This window comes from Myxine glutinosa, chromosome 11 (assembly GCF_964187855.1).
Source record: "Myxine glutinosa chromosome 11, kmMyxGlut1.1, whole genome shotgun sequence".
Lineage (NCBI taxonomy): Eukaryota > Metazoa > Chordata > Myxini > Myxiniformes > Myxinidae > Myxine > Myxine glutinosa.
In genome coordinates this window covers 127,728,403-127,753,936 of record NC_136271.1, presented here as the reverse complement: position 1 = coordinate 127,753,936, position 25,534 = coordinate 127,728,403, and the positions used below count along the sequence as shown (strand labels likewise).

The window sequence follows — 25,534 nt, the reverse complement described above, 5'->3', positions numbered from 1 at the left end:
TAAACAAGGTCTTTCATGAGCTCCCAAAGAAAGAAATCTGGAGGTGTAAGGTCTGGGGAGCGTGCCGGCCACTCGATCGGACCGCGGCGGCCGATCCACTTTCCGGGAAAGTTTTCATCAAGCCACTGACGAACATGACGTCCATAATGAGGTGGAGCTCCATCTTGCTGGAAATAACAGTCCTGATCTTGTACCCTGGGCCAAAAGAAGGTTTGCAGCATATCCAGGTAAATTTCTGCAGTGACAGATCCCTCAAAGAAAAAGGGTCCAATTATCTCTAATGGAGATATGGCTGCCCAAACTGTCACACCAGGTAAATTTACCTCCTTCTCAACTGTCACTCTTGGGTTCTCCACAGCCCAGTAGACACAATTGTGTCTGTTAATTCTGCCGTTAAGCTTAAAACATGCCTCATCTGACCACCAGATGTTGTCTAGCATCGTGTCCTCTTCGTCAAGTTTAGCTAAGAACTCTTCGCAAGATTGAAGACGCCGGTCGTCATCTCAATCATGAAGGGCATGCAGTAAGCGTGGAATGTAAGGTTTCCAGTTTTTCTGGTGAAGGATACGGATCACACTTGATTGGCTCACTTCCAACTCTGCAGATAAATGGCGAGTTGACTTTTGCGGACTTTGTTCCAGTCTTCTGATGGTTTCTTCAGCCTTTGCTACATTTGTTGCCGTTTTCGGACGACCGAACGTCTTTGCAGTGGCTACCGACCCTGTTGCTTCAAATTTCTCGACAATCAATCGTATGTTTCTTCCCTGGGGTGGGTTAATATCGAATTCCTGTGCCAAACGGCGTGCCACCATCGTTGGTTGTTCATTACATTTGTAGTAATGTTTCACTGCCGCAATGCGTTGATTCATTGAAATGTAATTCATGGTTCAATTTGGTGCAACTTCAGTAACTTTCCAAACTCTCAGCAATAACCTGCAAAACAAAAACAAAAATAAATAAATTAAGAAAATTAATAATCTGCAAGACAATTATCAACAACATGACATCCCAGAAAGAATCTGACAGCCGAAAAAACAGAAAACGGGCGCGGGCGCTACTTTTGATTCACCCTGTATATATATATATATATATATATATATATATATATATATATATATATATATATATATATATATATATATATATATATATATATATTGATGCGGGTTTAGAACCCTCACTTGTAAATAACTCTTGTAAATATTCCATCATTTAAAAGGTTAAAGGTTGCACCCTTAGTTAGTCCATATGCAACACGTAAGCCAACATAGGAACTTTAGCTATTTCCTTATTATGTGTCAGATAAGGCCATGTTCCCAATAGTTGAATCTACGTTGCATCAATTAAATAAGAATAGGCCCTTCCGTTCATTTTGCAGCCGCTCTCTCCAAGCTACGCCATAATGCGCCCCTACAGTCGGGGCTTGTCTCTCCCCAAATTATCACGTGGTTTGGTTAGCAGCGTTCGCTGCATTGAGCCTTCGCCGACGCCTTCGCGCTCGCTCCAAACGCCATTGAACATGCGGTCTCAGGCCGAGGAAAAAGGGGGCAGGACACAAGAACGAGGTGTGGCAACGTCAACTCACCATCAAGGGCGGAGCCGGTGAGCCCTCGCCAACCAACCAGGGCTGAGGTGAGCTCACTGGTGGGCATGGTTTGATGAAGCGCGCATTGATCTGTGAGCGCATTATATAAGCGCATGCGCCAAGCCCTATGAAGGACTGCGCGGAGAGAGCTCGATTACCACGGACTTGAGGACTTGAGGAACTGCGTGAGGGAGCTCGTTTGATAAGAACTGCATGTGATGCGAACTGCCCTTTGATACGAACTGCCTTTGATAAGAACATTGATTGGGAGAGAGAGAGCGTTGGCACGAAATACGTATTACGTACGCGCATCCCAGTTCCCCCGATATCTGTAAGGTCTGCTCGTGGTCAACGACAATGACGCGTTGCCGGCCCACTTCCATCACCACCACGGCACGAGTCGGGACCTGACGAGGAGCCTGGACATCTGCTTGGACCTTCCTCCCCTACCAGCTACCATCCCGTGTGAGTGTGTCTGTTTGTCATGGGATCGTTAATTTAAGACTGCATAGGTAAGCCTGCCCTGTGTGCTGCTTCTTCTTCTTCCTCCTGTATATTCCTTTCGTTTCCTCTTCTTTTGCTTGTAAATAATTAATTAACACACTCTTTGTTCTTCCCTTACTCTGGTTTCCTCTTATCCGATCGTTATAGTCTTTAACGGCCCGCGTCACGGCTCGCTTCGCTCGGCGTGTCCATTAACGCTGCGGCTCGGGTGGGAGTTATCTCCTCGCTTTACGGCCGGTGGTAGTACTTAGGTACTAAGACTAATTAGGCTTACAACCCTACTTACTACTGACCGGAAGTGACGTCATAACTTCTAAAGGACTCTGGACGACCAGCTTAAAGGACAAGGGGATTAACCCCCCCTTGATAAGGGGAGAGCCGACCCCCGAATCCGCAATATATATATATATATATATATATATATATATATATATATATATATCTATATATATATATATATATATATATATATATACAGACTTGGCATTTAATATGGAATTTTTTTTTGTGGGGGTGAACTTACTTTTCAAGATGACTTATAACCAAAAGTTCATTGGAATTATGTTGAAATTATTCTAGATTTTGTTCATGTGACCTTTAAAAGAAACAAAAACCACATTTGACATTTCGAAGCAAATAAATTGATCCTTGAAAGTGAAGTAAACTGATATCGAACTCAATTCACGGACATTACTGTGTTAAACTTCTGTACGTTTTCCAGAAGTATCTATTTATTTTGCACATTAGCCAAAAATTTTTTCAACAAAAACAAAAGCTAAATTATGACTGGGATTACGGAGAGTAAAATTACAGTTCAGTACTTCGTGTAACCCCCACGAGCATTCAGGAGAGCACGTACACGTCGAGGCATGCTGTTCACGAGATTTGCCAAGGTTTGGACAGGAATCGCTTGCCATGCAGTGACAATAGCCTGCTGCAATTCACGCACAGAGGTCGGCTGCTGGTCCAAGTGGTCGATTTGACGCGTTAATTCTGCCCACAAGTTCTCTATCGGATTCATATCCGGGGACATGGCAGGCCACTCCATATGCTCTACACCACGGTCAGCAAGAAAGTGTTGGATCATGCGAGCACAATGAGGCCGTGCATTGTCATCTTGGAAGACAAAGTTTCCTCGAAAGGCTGCACAAGCAAATGGAAGCAATGTTTCTTCCAGAATGACCCTGTACTTGAACTGGTTCAGGTTTCCATTCAGAACAACCAGGTCAGTTTTGTCCCCTGCATGAAAAGCAGCCCAAACGGTCACCCCACCACCTCCAGCTTGAACTCTTGGCACTGTACAATCTTCGTTGGGGGCTTCATGCACTTGTCTGCACACTCGGACGCGGCCATCTTGACGATAGACCACAAATCCAGACTCGTCACTGAAGGTCACGTGATTCCAGTGTCCTGGCTGCCATTGACGGTGCTCTCTGGCCCACTGCAATGGGCGCTGGCTGTGTTGTCTGGTCAGGCGTGGCTTTCTCAGGGTACGCCTGGCACGATAGCCTGCTTGAACCAGTCATTGGTTGACTAGCCTTCTGGATACAGGCACATTTGTCAGTTGCTGCCACTCAGCCCCGAGCCGATTAGCTGACTTGGTACGGCCAGTGCAGACTAACCGGTGCAGCTGGCGATCATCTCTCATTGTGGTTCTGCGTGGATGTCCTGGCCTCGGTATTGGAGTTGGGACACCCCTCTGAGCATTTCGTTTCAGGATCTTTGACACCTGACCTTGAGTGATGCCATACTGCTGAGCAATAGCACGCTGTTTCATGCCAGAATTTCGTAAAGTCAACACTCCATGACGAACAGCATTGTCAAGTTGACGGACCATCTCCAGAGGAAGCGGCAATAACTTTTGTAGACGTGCAGCAGTTGTTTTCCACTAATACAGAACGCAACAACCCTTATATACCCGATTGTGAAGCCAATCGTCAAATGTACCTGTCCTTACATTTTGTCACGCCACCTGTGATATAATCCTGATATTGACTTCTTGCTGCGAAAGACAATCAGTGATATGGTTCTTTCAACAAAGACATCACCGAAGGGTAAACGAAACTCACCAGATTGATATACTGAGTTCAGAAAGTAAATCCAAGTCAAGAAAAAAAAAAATTCCATATTAAATGCCAAGTCTGTATATATATATATATTACATATATAGCCTACTCATTGTCCTCCAAACTAATTGCAGTTATATAATTTATAGGCTGTATTACACAGTTCAGTATACTTAAGTAGAACATATGCAACAGCAATGATAACCTAGAGCATGGCCACTAAATCAATCAAGACGAGCTTTTATAACGAGTAATCAGTACTTTTGAATGCCTGCTGGCCACAGGGTCATCCTATAATTTGCGGCAGGGCGTTCCCAACGTGACGTCAGCCGAGTGGTTTATTTTTCCACAAATTGTTTGTGACCGTAGGTGCATTCATTATGGGTCCTCTACCCCGTGTTTGCTGGAGTGTTTAATTACATTTTTTCTTGGGTGGTGGAGGGTAGGGGGAAGGAGATAAGCCTACATATGGCAGTGGGGCGGGCAGTGATTTAAGCACATCCAGATTTTTACATTTTGATCACACAACAAATAGATTTCTGAAATATCTCGGTGACAATTTGCAGTTCGGCATGCTTAGCAACCTTTTATTTTCACAGTCTGGTCTGGGTTATGTTGTGCCTCGGGCATCTCGGGCATCTCGGCCAGGTTGCCATCGACATCCTTTTCACGCTTGCACATGTAAACATGTAAATCCGACCACGCACCAAGACAATGCATCCGCATCTGTACAAACACCGAGCAAATAACTTCAGTGTTTCTGGGCCTTCATCTCAGAATCTCTGAGGTTAGCCTCTCTCAGGTTAGTTTTTTTTTTTTTTTTTGTATACAAGATCGAGGCTCGTGTAAGAGCTAACATTAATGACAAAAAACAACAACAAAAAAACAACAACAAACGGACACATAAGACTAAATAAAGGGAGCGGGAGACAAGATGGGGAGAGAGGGGGAAGCACACAAGTACAACATTTGAGAGCAGGGACATCGGGAGATCTGTGGGAGGGAGATGGCTTGGGGGCAGGAGGCGTGGGAATGGGGGTGGGAGGTGGGAGAGGTAAACAAAACAAACAAAAAAAACACATGGAGACTGCTAGGACTTCCAGGAAAGAAGTTGGTATTTCAAAAAAATGTATCTGGGTGGAATTAACGGGGGTAGTAAAGATCAAGGTTTTGGATGGGGGTGGCATGATTTTCATGATTGCATGATTTTCACCCCCGAATCTCCATGAGGGTTGCCCCCACACAATCGACACCCCCTCGAGTAATTCATTTTTAACTGAATAATTGGTGCTGAGCAGAACAGTCACGATCTGCTCAGGTGAATCGGTCACAGTCTCAGAGAAGCTGTTATGTTTGAATGCTTTTGAGCATTGGTCACCCTGTCCGATTTGAGTGAGTCAGATGGTTTTGTGAAATTATTTGCTTCTCAACCGTTAAAATTTTAAGCAAACAGCTTTTCTTTAAATTTTATTATACACAATGGCATTTAGAACACGGTGAAAATACTCGTAGGTGACTGCATTTGACATTCACCTGGAAAAGAAGCAATCACGCTATTTGTTTAAGAACAATCATTTGGGATTCACAAGGACGAATGGCCACATTGTTTTTTTTTGTAGACAGAGTCGAAGCTCCTTGAGAAGCTAAACCACCGAATGGACAAGGACATAATAGAACAAAAAGAAGAGGATAAAGAGGTGGGTTGAAGGAGATATACACTAACAGCAGAGTAGAGGGACAAAATAGAGGAGATCTGGAGGAAGAAAGGACTTGGAGAAGAATTATGGCAGGAGGTGTAGGACACCTGGGAGGGGGTAGGGGGGGGGGGGGTTGCTGTTGTTGTTTCGTATGCAGCCTATGGCTGCTGATTGCATCATTTCTCTGGAAGTGCATTTGTGCTGCTGATGCAGTGCCCCAATTACCGGTGAGCTGGTACCCAATTTGCAGACCTCGGAAGGATGACACGCTGAGTCAACCCCCCTGACGTTAATTCAACGATAGACCAGCATTCGAACTCAGGATCCTAGGATCCCAAGCCAGCACCCTAACCGTTAGCCTGGTGGGGTGACAAGAGGGGGGGTTGGCAAGATGGATTCAGATGGAAAATGTCAATCACAGAAGTGGAAGGGAAAGCTGGGGAAGAAGCAGACAACTGTTATGGTATCCATGGAAATCCCTCTTATGGTATCCATGGAAACGAAACCTCCACACATGGCTTGTGGACTTCCTCTCAGGTCGTAGTCAACGTGTGGCCCTGAATGGGTTTCTCTCATCTCCCCTTCCTGTCCAGGCCGGAGTTCCCCAAGATGGTGTTCTGGGCCCTGTGCTTTTTCTGGTCTTTATCAATGATCTCTCCGGCTCTCTTGAAAATCCTCTCTACCTCTTTGCTGATGACTCCACTCTCTGCCGCTCCATATCTCAACCCTCATATCGGCGGTCTGCAGCCTCCTCACTCTCTGCAGACCTGGACAAAACAAAATCACAGACCTCAACCCTCATATCGGCGGTCTGCAGCCTCCTCACTCTCTGCAGACCTGGACAAAACAAAATCACAGACCTCAACCCTCATATCGGCAGTCTGCAGTCTCCTCACTTTCTGCAGACCTGGACAAAACAAAATCACAGACCTCAACCCTCATATCGGCGGTCTGCAGGCTCCTCACTTTCTGCAGACCTGGACAAAACAAAATCACAGACCTCAACCCTCATATCGGCAGTCTGCAGGCTCCTCACTTTCTGCAGACCTGGACAAAACAAAATCACAGACCTCAACCCTCATATCGGCAGTCTGCAGGCTCCTCACTTTCTGCAGACCTGGACAAAACAAAATCACAGACCTCAACCCTCATATCGGCAGTCTGCAGGCTCCTCACTTTCTGCAGACCTGGACAAAACAAAATCACAGACCTCAACCCTCATATCGGCGGTCTGCAGCCTCCTCACTTTCTGCAGACCTGGACAAAACAAAATCACAGACCTCAACCCTCATATCGGCAGTCTGCAGTCTCCTCACTTTCTGCAGACCTGGACAAAACAAAATCACAGACCTCAACCCTCATATCGGCAGTCTGCAGCCTCCTCACTCTCTGCAGAGCTGGACAAAATCACAGACTGGTCTCCCGTTGGGTTTTTACGACAATAATTATGCTGATGCACTTTTTATAGTTCTCAGTCATAACATCACAACTTCTGAATTTTACCAATTTCTTGTCTTGTAACATCAAAATATGATTTCTGAAAGCGAACAATCTTACCTTGGCATCCATTGTCGGCATTTTGTGTCGTGATTATTTTTACATGAGCATTTTCTGAAATACCCACCACCCCATGCAGCCTCCTCAGTGGTATTTGGATCATTACCCAATTTTCAAAACTAGCATGTCTGATAGCAGCTTGGAGCAGAAAGAGTGAGCTCAATTACCTGCTTGAACGGAACCTTTTATTCCTTGCGTTTAAGCAAGTTAACAAACACCCGAGGCATCAATCCTTCCTTCAGATTTTGTTTTCTTTTTGGCAGTATTCCATCAATTTCTTTTAAACAGATACAGTCACGTGAAAAATTAAGTACACCCCATGTAAAGTTTTGACTTTTTCAACATATTTTAACATCCAGCTATTTGATCTTCATTTCAACAATATTGATAGATAAAGGTGATATAATATAACAAATATCATGAAACATTTACATTTTGTAGTCCATTGTATAATTTAAATAAACATGAATGCAAATTTCGCATGTGGAAAAAGGAAATACACCCCTAAATTTATCACTACTTCAAATACCTAAAATTAGAATCAGATGTACCAGCTCAGGTGCAAATGATGAGAACATCGTTAGAGAGGATCTTGGAGGAACATGTCTTATTTAAACCTCAGACATTAAGTTTGGTTTGCTCTTTGTTGTTGAAGTGTGCGGCGTCACCAGGCCTAGATCAAAAGAGCTCTATGAGGCCTTCAGAAAGGAGGTTATAGATGCCGACGAGTCTGGTAAGGGATTTTAAAAGATCTCCAAGCAATTTGAAATCAATCATTCGACTGTCTGGAAGATCATCTACAAGTGGAGAAGATTCCAAACAACTGCCAACTTCTTCAGGCCAGGCCGCCCCAGCAAGTTCAGCCCGAGAGCAGACCGCAAGATGCTGAAAGAAGTCTCTAAGAACCCCAGAATGTCATCACGGGACCTACAGGTAGCTCTTGCCACTGTTGATGTCAAAGTGCACGATTCTACCATTAGAAAGAGGCTGCACAAATTAGATCTACATGGGAGGTGTGCCAGGGGGAAACCTTTGCTGTCCAGAAAGAACATCAGGGCAAGACTAAAGTTTGCCAATGAACACCTAGGCAAAGAGCAGCACTTCTGGAACAATGTGCTCTGGACAGATGAGTCAAAGGTAGAGCTCATTGGCCACAGTACCAGAAGACATGTTTGGCGAAAACCAAAGACAGCATTTGACCACAATAACCTGATACCAACTGTAAAGCATGGTGGTGGAAATATTATGGTTTGGGGCAGCTTTGCTGCATCAGGTCCTGTGCAGCTCACCATCATTGAATCCACTATGAATTCTTCATTGTACCAGAGGGTGCTTGAGGATAATGTGAGGCCATCTGTCGGAAAGTTGAAGCTCAACCAAAGGTGGACCTTGCAACATGACAATGGCCCTAAACATACCAGTAAATCCACCAAGGAATGGCTGAAAAGAAAGAAATGGAGGGTTCTGGAATGGACAAGTCAAAGATCTAAATCCCATCGAGATGTTGTGGGGGGGTTTGAAACGAGCTGTGCATGCAAGAAACCCCTCAAACATCGCACAGCTGAAAGAATTCTGCGTGGAGGAGTGGGCAAAAATTTCTCCCAGTCGATGTCAGAGACTGGTAGACAGTTATAAGAAACGCCTACTTGAGGTTGTTTCTGCCAAAGGGGGCAATACCATCTATTAGAGCCAAGGGTGTACTTACTTTTTCCACATGCGAAATTAGCATTTATGTTTATTTAAATTATACAATGGACTACAAAATGTAAATGTTTCATGATATTTGTTATGTTATATCACCTTTATCTATCAATATTGTTGAAATGAAGATCAAATAGCTGTATGTTGAAATATGTTGAAAAAGTCAAAACTTTACATGGCGTGTGCTTACTTTTTTACGTGACTGTACATCAATCCATAGTATAAAGATACAGCACATATTTATCTTCACTTTGTCATTACTGTTGAGGAAATGATCTTTCCAGAAGCTGTCTCTTCTCTGGACACTTACTGGGGTTTGTGATGAAGAAGGAATTCTTTCCCAAGTGTTTGTTGGGCTAGCTTGTACACCTGGATACCGACAACTGCAGTACCTGCACTATATTCATAAAACTCTTGGGCCGGCAAACGCAACTTTGAAATGAAATCCCCCCCCCCCCCCCCCCCCCCCCAACTAGCCTCTTTTTTTCCCACCAGTACACCCGCTCACTCCGGGAGCGGAAAAAAGGGTAATTCCTCTTTGGGATATGTAGATTACAGTCGATCTATGGTCGGGTCTCAAGAACATTGGGTGTGTTCATTTACCAAGTTTCTTGTGAAGAGATCGCCAAGTGGTTTAAGCATTTGAGCAAGCACTCCATTCAAAACCGTTAAGGAACGGCTGGCTTGGCAAGCGCTAGCTAGCTGCTTGGTAAATGAGCACAATCCGAGCTTCTCCCTTTCAGTTTCGTATGAAACAGCAGGAGCGAGTTTCAAAAGTTCGCTATGAAAAATGCCACGTTCGCGGCAGAAAGGGCCATGTTATTAACCATCTTTTGTGGGTTATCTAGAGTACAGTAGATCTTCGCTCAGTTCTGCAAGTAAACCTTACTTCACCGATGTCGGGATTCCTCCAAATTTCTTCATTTAGTGTTATAAAGAGCATTAGCGACTGTTTAAAAAGCTAAGCATACGTGTTTGTGATGTATAATATTTTTACTTCCTGTAGAAGCCGTTGCTCCCACGGAAACGCCATTATAACTATAAGCTATTTAAACACGTTATCACTGCAGGAAAAACGCCTTGCGGAAGTGGGACATTATTAGTATTAATAGTTTTGTAATAACATTAACAATATGCGATTATCATTAATTTGGTTATTAAAAGCGTCTTTGGAAAAACGGCACGATAAATCTTCTTCTTTGGACAAACGCCACGATAAAGCTAATTTAACATTGATATACACCTCAACACGCAACGCCATTGATGGCAATGGCGGAAAAACCCGCTCAGGGGAGAAACCCCCCTATGGGAAGGGGGCAAATGAATGTGCTACAACCTTTATTATGTAACCCTTAGTCATCCTGTCAAGTTTGGTTGAGATTGGATAAGTAACGACAGAATGTATTGGCGTCAAAAATTCATCAGACAGATGGACAGACAGACACAAAATGGCGGTTTTTATTATGATGATGCTACACTACTGACTATGATGACAGTTATAGCTCTTATATCGACTAGCATGACAACATACGTTGCCAAACTGCTGAGTCTATTCGAAGATAACAATATTAAGTCTGCAGTGCCGGCCATCCTCGAACCTCAAATTCAACTTGATTGAATTGATCCAATACCTTTTAGAATGCTTGAGGCCTGGAGTGAACATACCACAATCCACCAATGAACTGTTACTTCCTACTGAAGAATGAATGTCGCAATAGTTTGCCTGATGTCTGCCAACATTCGGAGCAAAGTGTTGGTAAAGAAAAAAATATATCACGGAATTATCAGCTCAGTATTTTGCCTGACTGCCCCCAACACTTTTGGAAATCTAATGCATGTTGTCAACACGTGACGTCATCATTGAGAAGATGCTTCAACTTTCAGGTAAAATCAAACTTTCAAACTTACACCAGAAAGTTCGCTGCAGGAGAAGGACATTCGGCTCATCATGCCTGTGCTGCATCAACCATCCACACATACCCCTCTACCTTATCTTCAAGGCATCCAGGTACCTATCTAAATCCCATTTAAACTTATCCACCCCCTCTGCTGCCACAACCTTTCTTGGGAGACCATGCCTTGTCTCTGGACCATACCATTATGGAGACCATACCACTCTCCGACAGAAAGACCGCTACCTTAAAACTGTCCTAACACTCATCTTCTTCACCCTCAAATTGTGGACCCTGGTGCTAACACTGTCCACTCTGCTGAAAATCTCCACTGCATCTATCTTGTCCACACCCTTCATTATGTTCAACATCTCCACCAGACTCCCGTGCTTAAGGTACTGTTATGAATTTGGGGTAAAAGGGAATATCTAGATCCAGGTAGATCTGCATAGGTAGGTGCTCCGATGATCGTGACAGAAGAACCATCTCGATGTACAGTAAGTCAGGGACCTGTAGCCCGGATGTCGGATAAGTTGGATATTTGTCCCTGTTACGAGGGGCGGTGCATGCTAATTAGTTCAGGAATTCTTGGGAAAACCACATTTCCAAGCTGGCCTCCAAAGCCAGTCGCCGACTGGGCATCCTCCGTCGTGCGAAGTCCTTCCTCGGCACACCTGAGCTCCTCACCACATACAAGGCTTTCATCCGCAGCTCAATGGAATACTGTTCTCCCCTATGGGCCGGTGCTCCTGCCTCACACCTAGCTCGGCTTCACGCTGTTGAAACCAAAGCTTTCAGAATTATTGGAATCTCCCGCGATGAAGCTATCTCTGAGGGCCTTTCACTCACTCACCGCAGGCAGGTAGGTGGTCTTTCTGTCTTCTACCGACTCCTCTCCGGCCTTGCACCCCCAGCTCTTTCTGTGCTCTGTCCCCCAAATATTCCTGCAGGTCGCACAAGATCTGCCAGCAACCCTCTGATGGTTAAACTGCCGAAATCTCGGCTTTCTGCTCACCTTCACTCTTTAATTCCTCTTTTCTCCCGCCTCTGGAACAAACTCCCTCACTCCCTTCAATCCCACTCCTCCCTCCAGGTCTTTAAAACAGCTGTTCACCACCATCTCTTATCTTCCCCCATCCAAAACCTTGATCTTTTCTACCCCCGCTAATTCACCCCAGATCCACCTTGTTTGAAATTCCAACTTCTTTCCTGGAAGTCCTGGCAGTGTCCATATGTTTTATACCTCTCCCACCGCCCCCTTCCCATGCGCCCCCCCCCCCAAAGCCCTCGCCCTCTCTCAGATCTCTCGATGTCTCCATGTCTCTCGGTCCCTGCTCTCAAATGTTGTGTTTGTGTCCTTCCCCCTCTCTCCCCATCTTGTCTACCGCTCCCGATGTTATATATTTTATGTGTCGGTTGGTCTTTCTGTGTGATTAATGTTCGCTCTTTCACGAGCCTCGATCTTGTATACAAAAAAAAAAAAAAAAAAAAAATTATGGGTAAAATTCTCTTGTATGTCATCCCTCCTGTCGCTACCCCGTTGTCCCTTTTGGCACCGCACCATAGACATTAGATAGGCCCATTAGCGCACCGCACATTAAATAATTCCCCTGCCGCCACAATGACTTTGGAAGAGCAGACGGAAGCGGCCTCGCAGTACGCCACCAGGGCGATGGAACAGCGATCAGGCAGGCTGATGCCACGCTCACCACCAGGAGGAGTGAGCTGATTGGCCGAAGGGTTTTGATAAAAGTGGAGAGAAGCCGACATTTACTCTCTCTTGTGCTGGATGTGAAAGGCAGTGGTCGGAGATCGACATTTGCTCTTTTCTTCTTCCCTTGGCCTTCTCGTTTTGGATCCATCCTGCCCGGACCTCCGTCTCGACCTCCCTTCTCGTGTTGGCTTCACTCCTGCCCAGACCTCCCTTCTGTCCTTGCTTTTCGGTCCCGGTTGGAGTTCGTTTGGAAAGACGTTGGAGCGCCGACGATTATCTTCCCCGGTGTTCACGTGCGGACGGCGAGCGCACGAGCTGCAGCAGCCAGGAGATCATTGCACGCTCGCTCGCTTGGCGCGAGAGGCCTGGCGGGTGGGAGGGGGGGGTGGGGGTCGGTGGAATTCCAGCTGCCAGACACGGATAAGACGCACCACATTTCACAAACACAATGAGACATTTATTTTATTCACCATCTCCCATTGTTTGTATCCGAAGTCTGTGAATGGGGACGTCCCAATTTAGAATTTAGTTTTATCATCGCGTTTCCCTGTCCCAATATTTATTTTGAGTAATCCCTTTTATTATTTTCCCTTTCATTCCAAATCCCGTGTTCGTGTGAGATTAATTTGCAGGGTTGAAGACTGCTCGGATCGCGTCAGGTAAATTCCCGCTTCTTCTTCCCCTTCTTCCTCCCGTCCTTGCATAGTCAAATCCGCCATTGACCCGGACGCCTCGTTAAGCTCGATTAGCTATCCGTGGCGTCCTCTCGGTGTTAACTGAGGCAGCCACAGGACAGTATCCAGCACAGTACCCAGCTTAGGCACAGAACCCAGCAACGCTGGGTACATCTGCTAGTATATAAACATAAAACCATGTTTGCTTTAGCTATAGCTGCCTTGAACTGTGCTGCCTGCTTACCCTCCATATCTATTACCACCCCAAAATCATTCTCCTGTGGAACACGCTCCAAGATGGCCCCTTGCAGTGTGTAATCTCCATTTTCATCATTCTTACCCATTCTAGTCCATTCCATCGATCAGGTTAAATTGCATCTGCCAATCTTCTGCCCAAACTATAAAAGTATCTCGACTTTCCTGAATCTGATCACCTCCCTTTCTGCTATCTACCTTACCTCCAGGCTTAGTGTCATCTGCAAATTAGGAAAACCTACCCTTCACCTCACTGTCCACATCATTGATGTAAATTATGAATAATAATGGTGCTAGTGCTGACCCCTAGAATACTACACGTACATCCTCTCAGCTAGACTGCATCCTCCCACTCACAGCCACTCTTTGATTCCTATCACAAATCCAGTTTCCAATTCAGGTATTGCTACCTGATCTGCCACTCCATAAGCATTCACCTTAGCTCTGACATGGTACCTTCTCAAAAAATCTAGATATATGACATCCACTGCATTTCCCTCTTCCACCCAATCAGAAACTACTTCGTAGAGCTTTAAAGGGAAATATGTTCTGTAAAATGTTTTTATAGCCACTTGCTTAATATTATTTATACACATAATCCGTACGAATTATTGGTTCATTAGGGGTGGCGTTGAAAGAGGAGTTGGGGTTGGGAGGGAAGGGAAGACTTAATTTCCTCTTAATAGGTTTAGCGGTATGGTCTGGTGTGAAATATTTTTTAAAAGTTCCAGATATTGGATTATGGAATCAGTTTGAATTCTGAATGATTTCGGTTCAAATATAATTTGTCTCCGAGACATAAGGTGGTGCAAGTGTAAAATGTATTAGTTTTTCAAAAAATGGCCAACGGAAGACCCCAGTTAACAGGTTTCATTTCTTAAATATTTACTTTTCATGTCATCACATGGAGTGATGTCCATTTTTTTTTCTTTCACTTTTCCACTTTTCCACTTTTCCACTTTCCAGTGATGTCCACTTTTCAGGTCTAGCAGGACCGACCATGTAGTCCATTAAGGACTAGTGACACGCACACTAAGGACTAGTGATTATCACTAGTCCTTAGTGTGCGTGTGGCGAGGGAAGGGAGCAGCGCGGCCTCCAGTTCACCAGAGAGCCTGTCTCCAGATCATCGGAGAGCCTGTCTGCAGATCATCGGAGAGCCTGTCTCCAGATCATCGGAGAGCCTGTCTCCAGTTCACCGGAGATCCTGTCTCCAGATCACCGGAGAGCCTCTCTCCAGGTCATCGGAGAGCCTGCCTCCAGTTCACCGGAGAGCCTGTCTCCAGATCATAGGAGAGCCTGTCTCCAGATCATAGGAGAGCCTGTCTCCAGATCATCGGAGAGCCTGTCTCCAGTTCACCGGAGAGCCTTTCTTCAGTTCACCAGAGAGCCTGTCTCCAGATCATCGGGGAGCCTGTCTCCAGATCATCGGAGAGCCTGTCTCCAGTTCACCAGAGAGCCTTTCTTCAGTTCACTGGAGAGCTTGTCTCCAGATCATCGGAGAGCTTGTCTCCAGATCATCGGAGAGCCTGTCTCCAGATCATCAGAGAGCCTGTCTCCAGATCATCGGAGAGCCTGTCTCCAGCTCATCGGAGAGCCTGTCTCCAGATCATCGGAGAGCCTGTCTCCAGTTCACCGGAGAGTTAATGCCGAGTGTGACCCCACTACCCTGCTTCTAGCAGGACCGACCATGTAGTCCATTCAGCCCATGTATCCCCAGCCCAGTCCAGTTTAAAACCAGCCGGAACACCCCGCACCTTATCCGTACAGGGGCGCAGCTGCTCTGGATAGTGGGGCATATATGAGACAAGAGGCATAGGATGGAGCGTGTCCCTCCCTAATCTGCGTAGAGCCAGTTCTGACCATGCACAGCAGCTGCACGACGTGACTAGTGAGCAGCGTGAGCGCTGAGCACTAGGAGCAGGGCTGATGAACTCGCCCAGTGACCAACTGTGCTTTGGTACAGTACCCATGTCACTGGACAGAAGACTCACTCCCACTATCATGGAACTGGATGTGCAGATCAAGGAGGAAGCCATGAGTGTCAGGAAGATCCCTTTTCGGAGAGCTGAGGTAGCACCTGAGTGTGATTGAGCTGAGGTAGCACCTCGCTCTCCTCAGGGATCCCATCTTCCCACAATGGGTCGGCTGCAAAACGGAGACCCCCACTGATAGGGTGGACAACACCAGGACAAGATACTAAACGATGGTGGTTGTTGTTCACTATCAAAACTCTGGTTTATGTATGGTAGACTGGACATAGGAAGCTGCTGTGTTGCTTTGCTAGCATTCACATCCACAATCCTATGGTTAACAACCAAAATTGTCCGGGTCTTATTGGAACATCTTGTATTTGCCACTTAATTGTAACGATGTAAAGCGAATAAATACTATGAGTTTTTGAAATTCCATTCATGTTTCGCTTCAAGGTAACTGCAACAGAAACATGTAGTTTAATTTCTCTATTGGTCTAAATTCCATTTTCATATTTCATCATTCTCACCCACAGCTCTCGACACTCCCTTTCCCCTCTTTCTCTCTCTCTCTCTCTGGTAGATTGATGACGTCATTGATGATATTATCAGCTTGGAGTCGAGCTACAATGACGAGCAAAGCGCACCAGGGCAGAGGTTACAGTTGCCAAGCATGGTAGGATGTGTGTGGTTTGTAAATTCATTTTAGTTTCTTCAACCTCCGGGTACAAATACAACTTTGTTTGGGGGGTAACATAGGCCATATTGGGGGGAGAGGGTGGGGGTATGGAGCGGGGAGGTGGTGTAAATTTTCTATGTAAATGTGTACAGTGTAGCGCCACCTGGTGGTGGTGGCGGAGGGTATTACTATCTCCTTTTTTTTTTTTTACCTGGGCAACGCTATATATATATATATATATATATATATATAATTTTTTTCCCCTCAATTTCTCCATTTGCCATGTAAGTTTGTTAAGATTTGTTCTTTCTGTTCCAGCTCCCACTATCCAGCAGTCTTTATGATGGATACAGTGGGCAGCCCAGCTCAGTGCCCATACTGCGCACCACAAGCAACTCATGTCCCGCAAACTTGGCCAACATCAAACGTGAGCTTTCCGGTATGGCGAGGCCCATACTTCTCGGGCATCTGTTCCAACTTGTTCTACCCACCAATTTGGCATTTATTTGACATTGACTTAAGTTCTTCTACACTACACATGAAAAACTGATCCATGCCCATTATTTTCAATATAACATATATTACCATTTCAAATGACTCAGTTTTTATTTTGTTGAGAAGTATGTGGTGATGTAATATTGTTTTTGTTTGAATATTCTATTTAGATTAATTTTCATACCTATCACTGTACTTGCATGATTCTTTAGAGTGTTACAATGGAATTGCCATTTGCAAATGTCAAGGTGACATTTCTCATGACCTTAGCACTACTAGACCCGACTGCAAAGCCGCAATGAGCCGGCGAAGCCAAAGCCTCTTGCCAATATTTTACCAATCACTATGGCATCAGTAGGTTAGGTAGTTGGTAGTAGGTAGGTGTAGTAGGTACCGCACACAGTTCAAAATGACACCATTTGCATTCTGGATGAGATTAAAATTTATAAAATTTACTTCTTCATTAATTCGGTGAATTCCGTCTCAACTTCGGATATTTCCCGCCGTGAAAAACTATCCCCTACGGCCGGGAGGTTTCTAAAAAATAATTCTTCGTCAATTTTAGAATATTTGACGCCGTTTCAGTCTCCGAAACGCGTAATAAGATTTTTTGAAATGTTTTTTCAAATGCTCGAATCTCATTGGTTCCGGTGCTTGGTGACGATTTTCGTTGAAGATAACCAGGGTGCGGGCCCGGGGAACGAGGTTGGTCTTAAAGTATTTTAATTACAAATTAGAGGTGCATAAGATGGTGAATGAAACAAAGACGGGTGAAACAAACTCCTATTGAACTCTTTCGCAATTGTTTTATGCATACTTCCGCATCCGCAAGATGGCGGCCTCCATGGAGCGATTTGGTGCGTCAAAGCTTCGAAATTCTCAAAGGATCCAGAAAAATCTGGCTTTTCACCATAATAGGTACGCGTTCATTCACAACACCGGCCCTGCCGGCTATTAATTACAGAATCCAAAACAGTGTATTTAATAACAAAGGTAACAACCAAAGAGTCCAAAATTGTCCCTTAAATTTTACTTGGACCTTAAAAATTCTTCCAAACCAGTACACCTGCATTACATCTCACAATCCTGACAGCTGTCGAGACCAAGACTGGAAATCATCAGCATGAAGAGGCAGGATATACTGCTTTGTCACTCGAGTTCTTTCGATATTTTGGCGTCTGTCATCTGGTCTTGTTCCCTCTGCCCTTTCATCTCTCCTCGCTCTACTAATGGAGAGGAGGGAGCTGGGGTGGCAGGTGTCGAGGCAATTTCTCCTTTTTTGAACGATTATCCATTGTTCAGAAAAAATACAAAGACAACCAACCAATAAATAGTACTAACCACAACACCGATTCAGAATAAAACAGGAAAGAACAAACAGCCACATACCATTTATGATCAATGAGCTTACTCAGGCCTAACAATGTCTACATACAAACACACGCACACACACGCACACACACGGACATACACATATACACATACACAATCGTGCACACACAAACACACCAAACACACACACAAATACACACACACACATATACACACAAATACACACACACACACACACACACACATATACACACAAATATACACACACACAAATACACACACACATATACACACAAATATACACACACACAAATACACACACACACACATATACACACAAATATACACACACACACACACACACACACACACACACACACACACAAATACACACACACATACACACACACACACACACACACACAAACACACACATATACAAACACACAAATACACACACGCACATACACACACACAAATACACACACAAATACACACACACACACACACACATATACACACACAAATACACACACACACACAAATACACACACACACATACACACACAAATACACACACAAGTACACACACACACACACAAATACACACACGCACACACACAAATACACACACACACACACACACACAAATACACACACATATACACACACTTTTACACATACACATATACACACACATATGCACACACATACACAAACACAAACACACACACACACCAACACACACACACACACACACACACACACACACACACACATACACATGTACACACAAATACACACAAACACACACACACACAAACACACAAAACACACACAACCTCTTGACTAGAACACTGACCAGGAGCATCTGTGCAACAAGATACTTCGCGTACTTCGCGAGTGCAGAGCAATGAAAAACTTAACGTATCCGGATCCGGATCTTGACCAAAATCTAATCATTTTGTCCTTTCCTAGTCACACACCCAACCTGTCCACCAAATGTCGTCCGAACCCGTCCACAATTTTTGAGATATCCTGCTCACAGACAGAAAAACAAAAAAACAGACAGACAGGGGTGAAAACATAAGCTCCATCCACCTTCGGTGGCGGAAGTAATTATGTATTTTTGCACTGTGGCTACATCTATTAATTACGTACTATTGGAACAGACCATTGAGACCTCCAGGCACTATAGTTCTCGTTTATACCCCTTTGATCCCTTTAGAGCCTAATTACTATTGCAACATACCCTGTAGACCCCTCAGACCAGCATTTCCCAACCTAAAAGAAATTTCTCCCTGGGGGGAAATTTTAGGATTCCAAGGGGGAAACTTGTAGGTTTGTATGTATGTGTAGGAGTGTGTGGGTGTGTGTGTGTTGCTATATTTTTATGTTATTTATTATGTTATTTATGTTATTAAGCGAATAAATTTTGTGTTTTGGCTACTTTTTTCCTTGTGTGTATATATATATATATAAGGGGAGGGGTGGGGGGAAATCCGGACGGTTGAACTGATTGAAGGAGGAAACGACAGAGAAAAGGTTTGGAACCACTGCCTTAGACCTTTTAACCCATCAAGACCCTTTAGACCAGTGGTTCCCAACCTATTTGAACTCGCGACCCCTTTCTCAAAACCACGAAACACACGTGACCCCCCTGCCATCAGCCGTTTCAGTTTTACAATTTTTTCTGAGAAGGAAAAGGGAAGAAACAGAAAACAATCATTAATTCATCAATTTTTACAAATTTTACTACAATATTCCTTGCACATTATAAAATTCGGGAAATTTTAGTTTGTTAGTCAAACCAAGCTCATCATTTTTTCTCACTGCCATCCATCGTCACACAATCCATGATCGTCATCACTAACATATCATCATCTCTCCAACCTAGCTAGTGGGATGGTTGGGGTTGCATCTGAGCAGCGAGTCTTGGAATTTGTGGCGGGTATTGTAAGAGCCAATCTCATGTCATCCTCAACATCCAATCTGTTCCTGGTCTTCGTTTTGATGTGGACGAGGGTAGAAAATCCGGCCTCGCAGAGGTAGGTGGAGGCAAATGGAAGAAGAACACGTCAGGCCAGCATGCTGACTTTGGAATATGATTGATGCATAGCGCACCAGAATTGAGTCACCGATTTCTCCTGGAACAGGTCACGCGCCGGAGAGTCGTTGCGTAGATCCAAGAATTCATCTTGGACTTCGTCGGGGAGGCTGGATACGTCAGGTGTAGCAGAGAAAGGGTTTCTTACCAGTGCCACCTCTTCTCCTGTGAGCTCAGGGAAGTATCGCTGGAAACCTTTTCTAGGGACTCAAGGTGTCCGGTAATCTCATCCTTCAGGAACTGATCTAGGTCGCCCTCAGACTCATCCATCACTCCGCAGAGTTTTTCAAACATGGCGATGTTCCCAAGATTGACTTTCCGATGCCAGTTCTGCAGTTTGGATATGAAGGCCCGTAGATTGTCTTGAAATAGGAGAACGTGTGTTTCCCTTCCCTGAAATTTCAAATTCAGCTTGTTCAGCTGGTCAAAAATGTCCGCCAAGTACGCAACCCGTTTATTCCACGTTTCATCATCGAAGTGAGCCAGAAGATCTCTTTTTTCTTGCACTTCCAGAAAGAACCTGATTTCGTCTATCAGCTTGAAGACACGATTCACAACGTTCCCTCGCGACAACCAGCGTACAGCCTTGTAGAAGAGAAGGACCTCATGGTCAGCATCCATGTCTTTGCAGAGTTATTTGAATAGACGAGTGTTGAGTGCCCCAGCCTTCACGTAATTCACAATTTTGATCACAGAATCGAGCACTTCCCGCAGAGTGGCAGGAAGCGTCTTACTGGCGAGAGCATATCGGTGGATCATGCAGTGGATGCCCTCAGCTTGGGGAGCCAGCTCCTTCACTCTTGTCTGTAATCCTGACTTCGATCCTAGCATAGCTGGTGCTCCGTCCGTACAAATCCCACACACGTTTCCCCATTGCAGACCTTCGGTATGAAAAAAGGTAGCGACCTTTTCCATGACGTCAACAGCTTTTGTAGTGGTTTCAAGTGCACTACAGAAGAGGAATTCTTCTTTGACGTCGTCTGAATGAATGTACTTCACGAAGACAAGCAACTGAGAACATGAACTCACACCCGTTGATTCAGTGAGTTGAAAGGAGAACAACGGAGAATCTTTGATTTCATCCAAAACCTGCTCTTTCACATCCATAGACATATGAGAAATACGCCTCTGAAGAGTATTATTCGACAAAGATACTTGCTGCATCTTCTTCGCGCTGGCTTCCCCGAGAACGAGTTTCACCATCTTCAACATGCAGGGTTAGATAAGTGTCTCTCCAATGGTGTGAGGCTTTTTGTGTTTGACAATTTCCAACGCAACTTCATATGAGGCCTCCACTGCTGCTGCACTGTGTTGCTGAAAAGACCCACTAGCATCGAGCTTTTGACGTTTGAGAAGAAGCTCATGGCGTTTGAAGAACTCCAAATCCTTCTCTGCGTGTTCCGGATGCTTCGTCTCTAGGTGACGCTTGAGTTCCGAAGGTTTCATCGACTCCGCACTCAGGACAGCATGGCACCAAGACGCATTGTGGTTTCTCGATGCCGTTGTTGGCGAGTACTGTGGTGAAGCCAATGTTGAGGTAGTCTTCCGAGTATTTGCGCCTTTTAGCCATTGCTTCAGATCTGTAAATACAAAAACCCGGAAATAGACTATGTTCATCTCATATTGGCAACACGTCGAAAAGAGCGAGTGAAAACTATAACCAACTCCACCGGCACAACATTATGTTGTGTGTTCTAGGTATCAGCAAAATGAAAGTTTTGGTAATGTTCCCTTCTCCCAAGGCTACCAAGTTCTCCCAAGGCTTCTCGACCCCCCAGCCCACCCTCCGCGACTCCCTGTGGGGTCGCGACCCACAGGTTGGGAACCCCTGCCTTAGATCCTTACACGCTTGCTGTATTTTCACTCAAATAACCTGCTCTCTCCTCTCATATATCCCACACCTGGAGAAAAAAGTGCTCTAGGAAAATTTCAGGCACGTATAACCCGCACACGGGTATACCCCACATGCCAAGTGTGTGTTCAGTTACCAAGTTTGTTGTGGAGCGCTTGCCAAGTGGGTGTCAGTATGAGGGAGGAACGACCTTTAGAGGTCATTTTTCCCCACAGAGCAGGGGTTGGCCTTTTTCGGCACCGTGGTCCCCTTTTTGAAGCAATGTTTTATGGCCGGATGCCCTTCCTGCCGCCAACCCTGATAGTCGCCTCTTGCAACACACAGAGAATTACCAGTGAACTGGTACTCAATTTGCCGACCTCGGAAGGATGACAGGCTGAGACAACCCCTCCTGGCATTAATTCAGCGATCGACCAGGATTCGAACCCAGGATCCTAAGATCCCAAGCTCGACAGTCGACACCCTAACCGCTAAGCCAACACCAGGCTTAGTATAAGGAAGGGAAAACGTAAAAATTTTCATGACCAAATTCAAGATGAAAGTTGACTAAAAAGTTGGCTGATTTCTGGAAAAGAAGAGGACGAGATTGATGACGATGTGGTTTGCGGCAGAGCCGGGGTACAATTGAGAAATGAAAGTAAATCCCGAAAGATAAAAAACAAATTCCCAATCAGCCGGCCAAATAAACGTTTGGTAAGGTTTCCAGCAAGCAAACTTTAGGCTAAACATTTGCTGAAAATACTCACCATGATCCAATGTGTGTTTCATACGCAGACGCCGAGGAACGGGTCCTCGCAAAGGAAAGGCAGAAGAAAGACAACCATAATCTTAGTGAGTGTGGCAAAGCATTTATTCAGCATATCTTAAAACATGTACAAGTCAAAGTTATAGATTACTACGCAAAATAGATGTCACACTTTAAATGATTCCATTTCTCCTCCTGAACTTTTCCTAGTTGAGCGTAGAAGAAGGTTCAACATCAATGACCGCATCAAGGAACTTGGAACTTTGATTCCCAAGTCCAATGACCCGTGAGTACATTCTTGGCAAAGAAAATGACAGAGTTCTCTTTAATCGTTAAGTTGACTTGTCTTGCCATTCACACAGGGATATGCGATGGAACAAGGGTACAATTTTGAAGGCCTCCGTCGACTACATCCGAAGGCTACAGAAGGAGCAACAAAGAGGAAAGGATGCGGAGGCTCGACAACGCAGGCTTGAGCAAACCAATCGCACCTTGCTCCTTCGCTTGCAGGTACGCAACCACTTTGGACTCATCCTTCATTTCTTTTAATCAAGTCACGGAATTCCTGTTACCAAGGTAATGAGTATAGATTGAAGGGAGCAGGTTTAGATTCCATTTTTCCTTCCTATATTAATTTTCTAATTTGACAACCGTCACTTTCATTCATTCAACTCATTTTTGAATTTCCTTCATCCGTCTTAACTCAATTTTAAAACAGAAAAACATTTCATTCGGCACTTCTCTCATTTTTTTTCCAGGAACTGGAGCTGCAGGCAAAATCCCAGAGTACACCACTATCTTACTCAACCATCCTGCCAGCTGAATCGCCGACAATTAAGCAGGAAACCTCAGGAAAAGACTCACCCGCAACATCTGTCAATTCCTTCTCCTCCAGTTCATTTTCGGTGCCACATACTACAGTAGACTTGCCTCAGGGAAGCTTACACTTCACATCCTGTTCCAGGGAACCATTTCCGGGTACTTGTGAGCCAGTAGGTACGGTGAAAGACCCAGACCGTCCGGATTCCGCTGTGGCGGCGAGCGTCGAGCCGGGATATGGGAGTGGACCGGAGCAGGAGACGAACCTGGAAGCCCCTCATCGAGATGACATGCTAATGGAAGATGCCTTTTCTGACTGTCTGCTCACACTCTTTCCCCCCCAATCACTCGGTCGACAGGACAGCTACGTCATGGACGAAGGCTGAGTGAGCCTCCGTGTTCTTCTTTCTCCGAGACAGTCGTGCCTCTTTACACACCATTCCTTCTGCAATCCATTGCCAAATGTCAGACTCTGATGTTACCTCCTCTTCGCCAAAGGACGTTATTTTACGAAAACGAAAGATAACACAGACACCTCTTCTCACAGTTGACATAGGATCTTTATTATAAGTAACAGATCAAGTTTTACATCATTGTGCGGTGGTGACCACTTTCCTCGTTTGAGATTTTTTTTTTGGCAAGGCCAGAGATGGGATGTTTTTTTTCTGCTATCCATTATATCCAAACTGTGTTTTGATGGTCATTTGGCTTTTTGTTCATAAAAGATAATAATGAAGTTTGATAACATGATAATGAAGATGTTCCCAGCACTTAGGAAGAGCCGCTTGTAACATTTGAAGCCGTTCAAAGCCAAAGTTTTCATAAAGCAATTCACATTTGTTTTAGACTATCCAATGCAGACTTTACTGTGTTCACCTATCTTCAATTGCATTTTCTCATCATTTTATTTTCACCACTTCATTTTCTACCATTAAAACAATATTCTGCGGACTTCGACACAAATGCGTGTCGTTGAGACGGGTTGGAACGACTTCCTGTTTTTTTTTTAATGCCTCCTCCATCAGAGACCTTAGTAAACAGGCAACGGTTGGACTAAAGACAGTGGAACAGATGGTTGAGGGTGACAAACGTGATGGAGTGCGTCGTTAACTGTAGTATGTAAACCACGACGGTGAAACGTGAAGCATTTGGGCACATTCGAGGGGAGCAGCGCGCAGATAGGTGAACAAGCTCTGCGCAGAGAATAAATAAAACTCGCCCAAAGAGTTTCAGGAGAAGAGCCCAGTTGGCAGGTGTTATGCCACGTGGCTTGCGATTAAATCCCGCAAAGACAGTCCCCAGCTGTGCATTTAATTGAGATTTTGGAGTCGAAACACAGGGGAAGAGGAGTCCTGGGTATGGTGAAATTCGGCAATCTGAGGGATATAGGAGGAAAGACTTATTGCAGCAGTTTGTGGTAGAAATAAATATTTTGTGGCTTGCCTCGAAGCAATCACCACTCGGCATGTGGATCAAAATAATAAAATAAAAAACATAAGAAAACATAATAATACGCTCGTGCGGCTCAGAAATGGCAAAACTTAAGGATGCTGACAGAATGCAAATATTTCTGCTTTTGTGCATTATATTCATCCCCATGTGTGTCGTACCTCCTTCGTTAATTTGGACTGAATATACGATGCCTTCAGAAAGTATTCAAACCCTTTGACTTTTCACATTTTGTTGTTACAACCTGAATTTAAAATTGATTGAATCTAGATTTTTTTTTTATCACTGATAATACCCTGATGTCAAAGTAATAATGTCAAAGTAAAGTAAAAGTGTCAAAGTAATACCCTGATGTGACATGATGTCACATGGTGTCAAAGTGGAATTTTTTTTTAAGGATTTCTTACAAAATAATTTAAAATGAAAGGCTGAAATTTC

General features: G+C 44.5%; 1 protein-coding gene across 3 annotated transcripts in view; it reads left to right on the top strand.

Annotated features, from left to right (window-relative positions):
* The window catches only part of LOC137436885 (microphthalmia-associated transcription factor), a 100,183-nt gene extending 75,544 nt beyond the window's left edge, over positions 1-24,639 (top strand). For 2 of the 3 annotated variants that reach the window (XM_078787105.1, XM_068131091.2), the window contains exons 5-10: positions 16,202-16,294; positions 16,616-16,724; positions 22,858-22,914; positions 23,039-23,114; positions 23,191-23,338; positions 23,587-24,639. In XM_078787105.1, coding sequence (XP_078643231.1) covers positions 16,202-16,294; positions 16,616-16,724; positions 22,858-22,914; positions 23,039-23,114; positions 23,191-23,338; positions 23,587-24,033 — 930 coding nt within the window. In that variant the 3' untranslated portion in view covers positions 24,034-24,639. Of the gene's footprint in view, positions 1-16,201; positions 16,295-16,615; positions 16,737-22,857; positions 22,915-23,038; positions 23,115-23,190; positions 23,339-23,586 lie in introns of all 3 variants that reach the window. The other variant, XM_068131090.2, reaches the window with a different exon arrangement.
* The last annotated feature ends 895 nt before the right edge of the window (positions 24,640-25,534 follow it).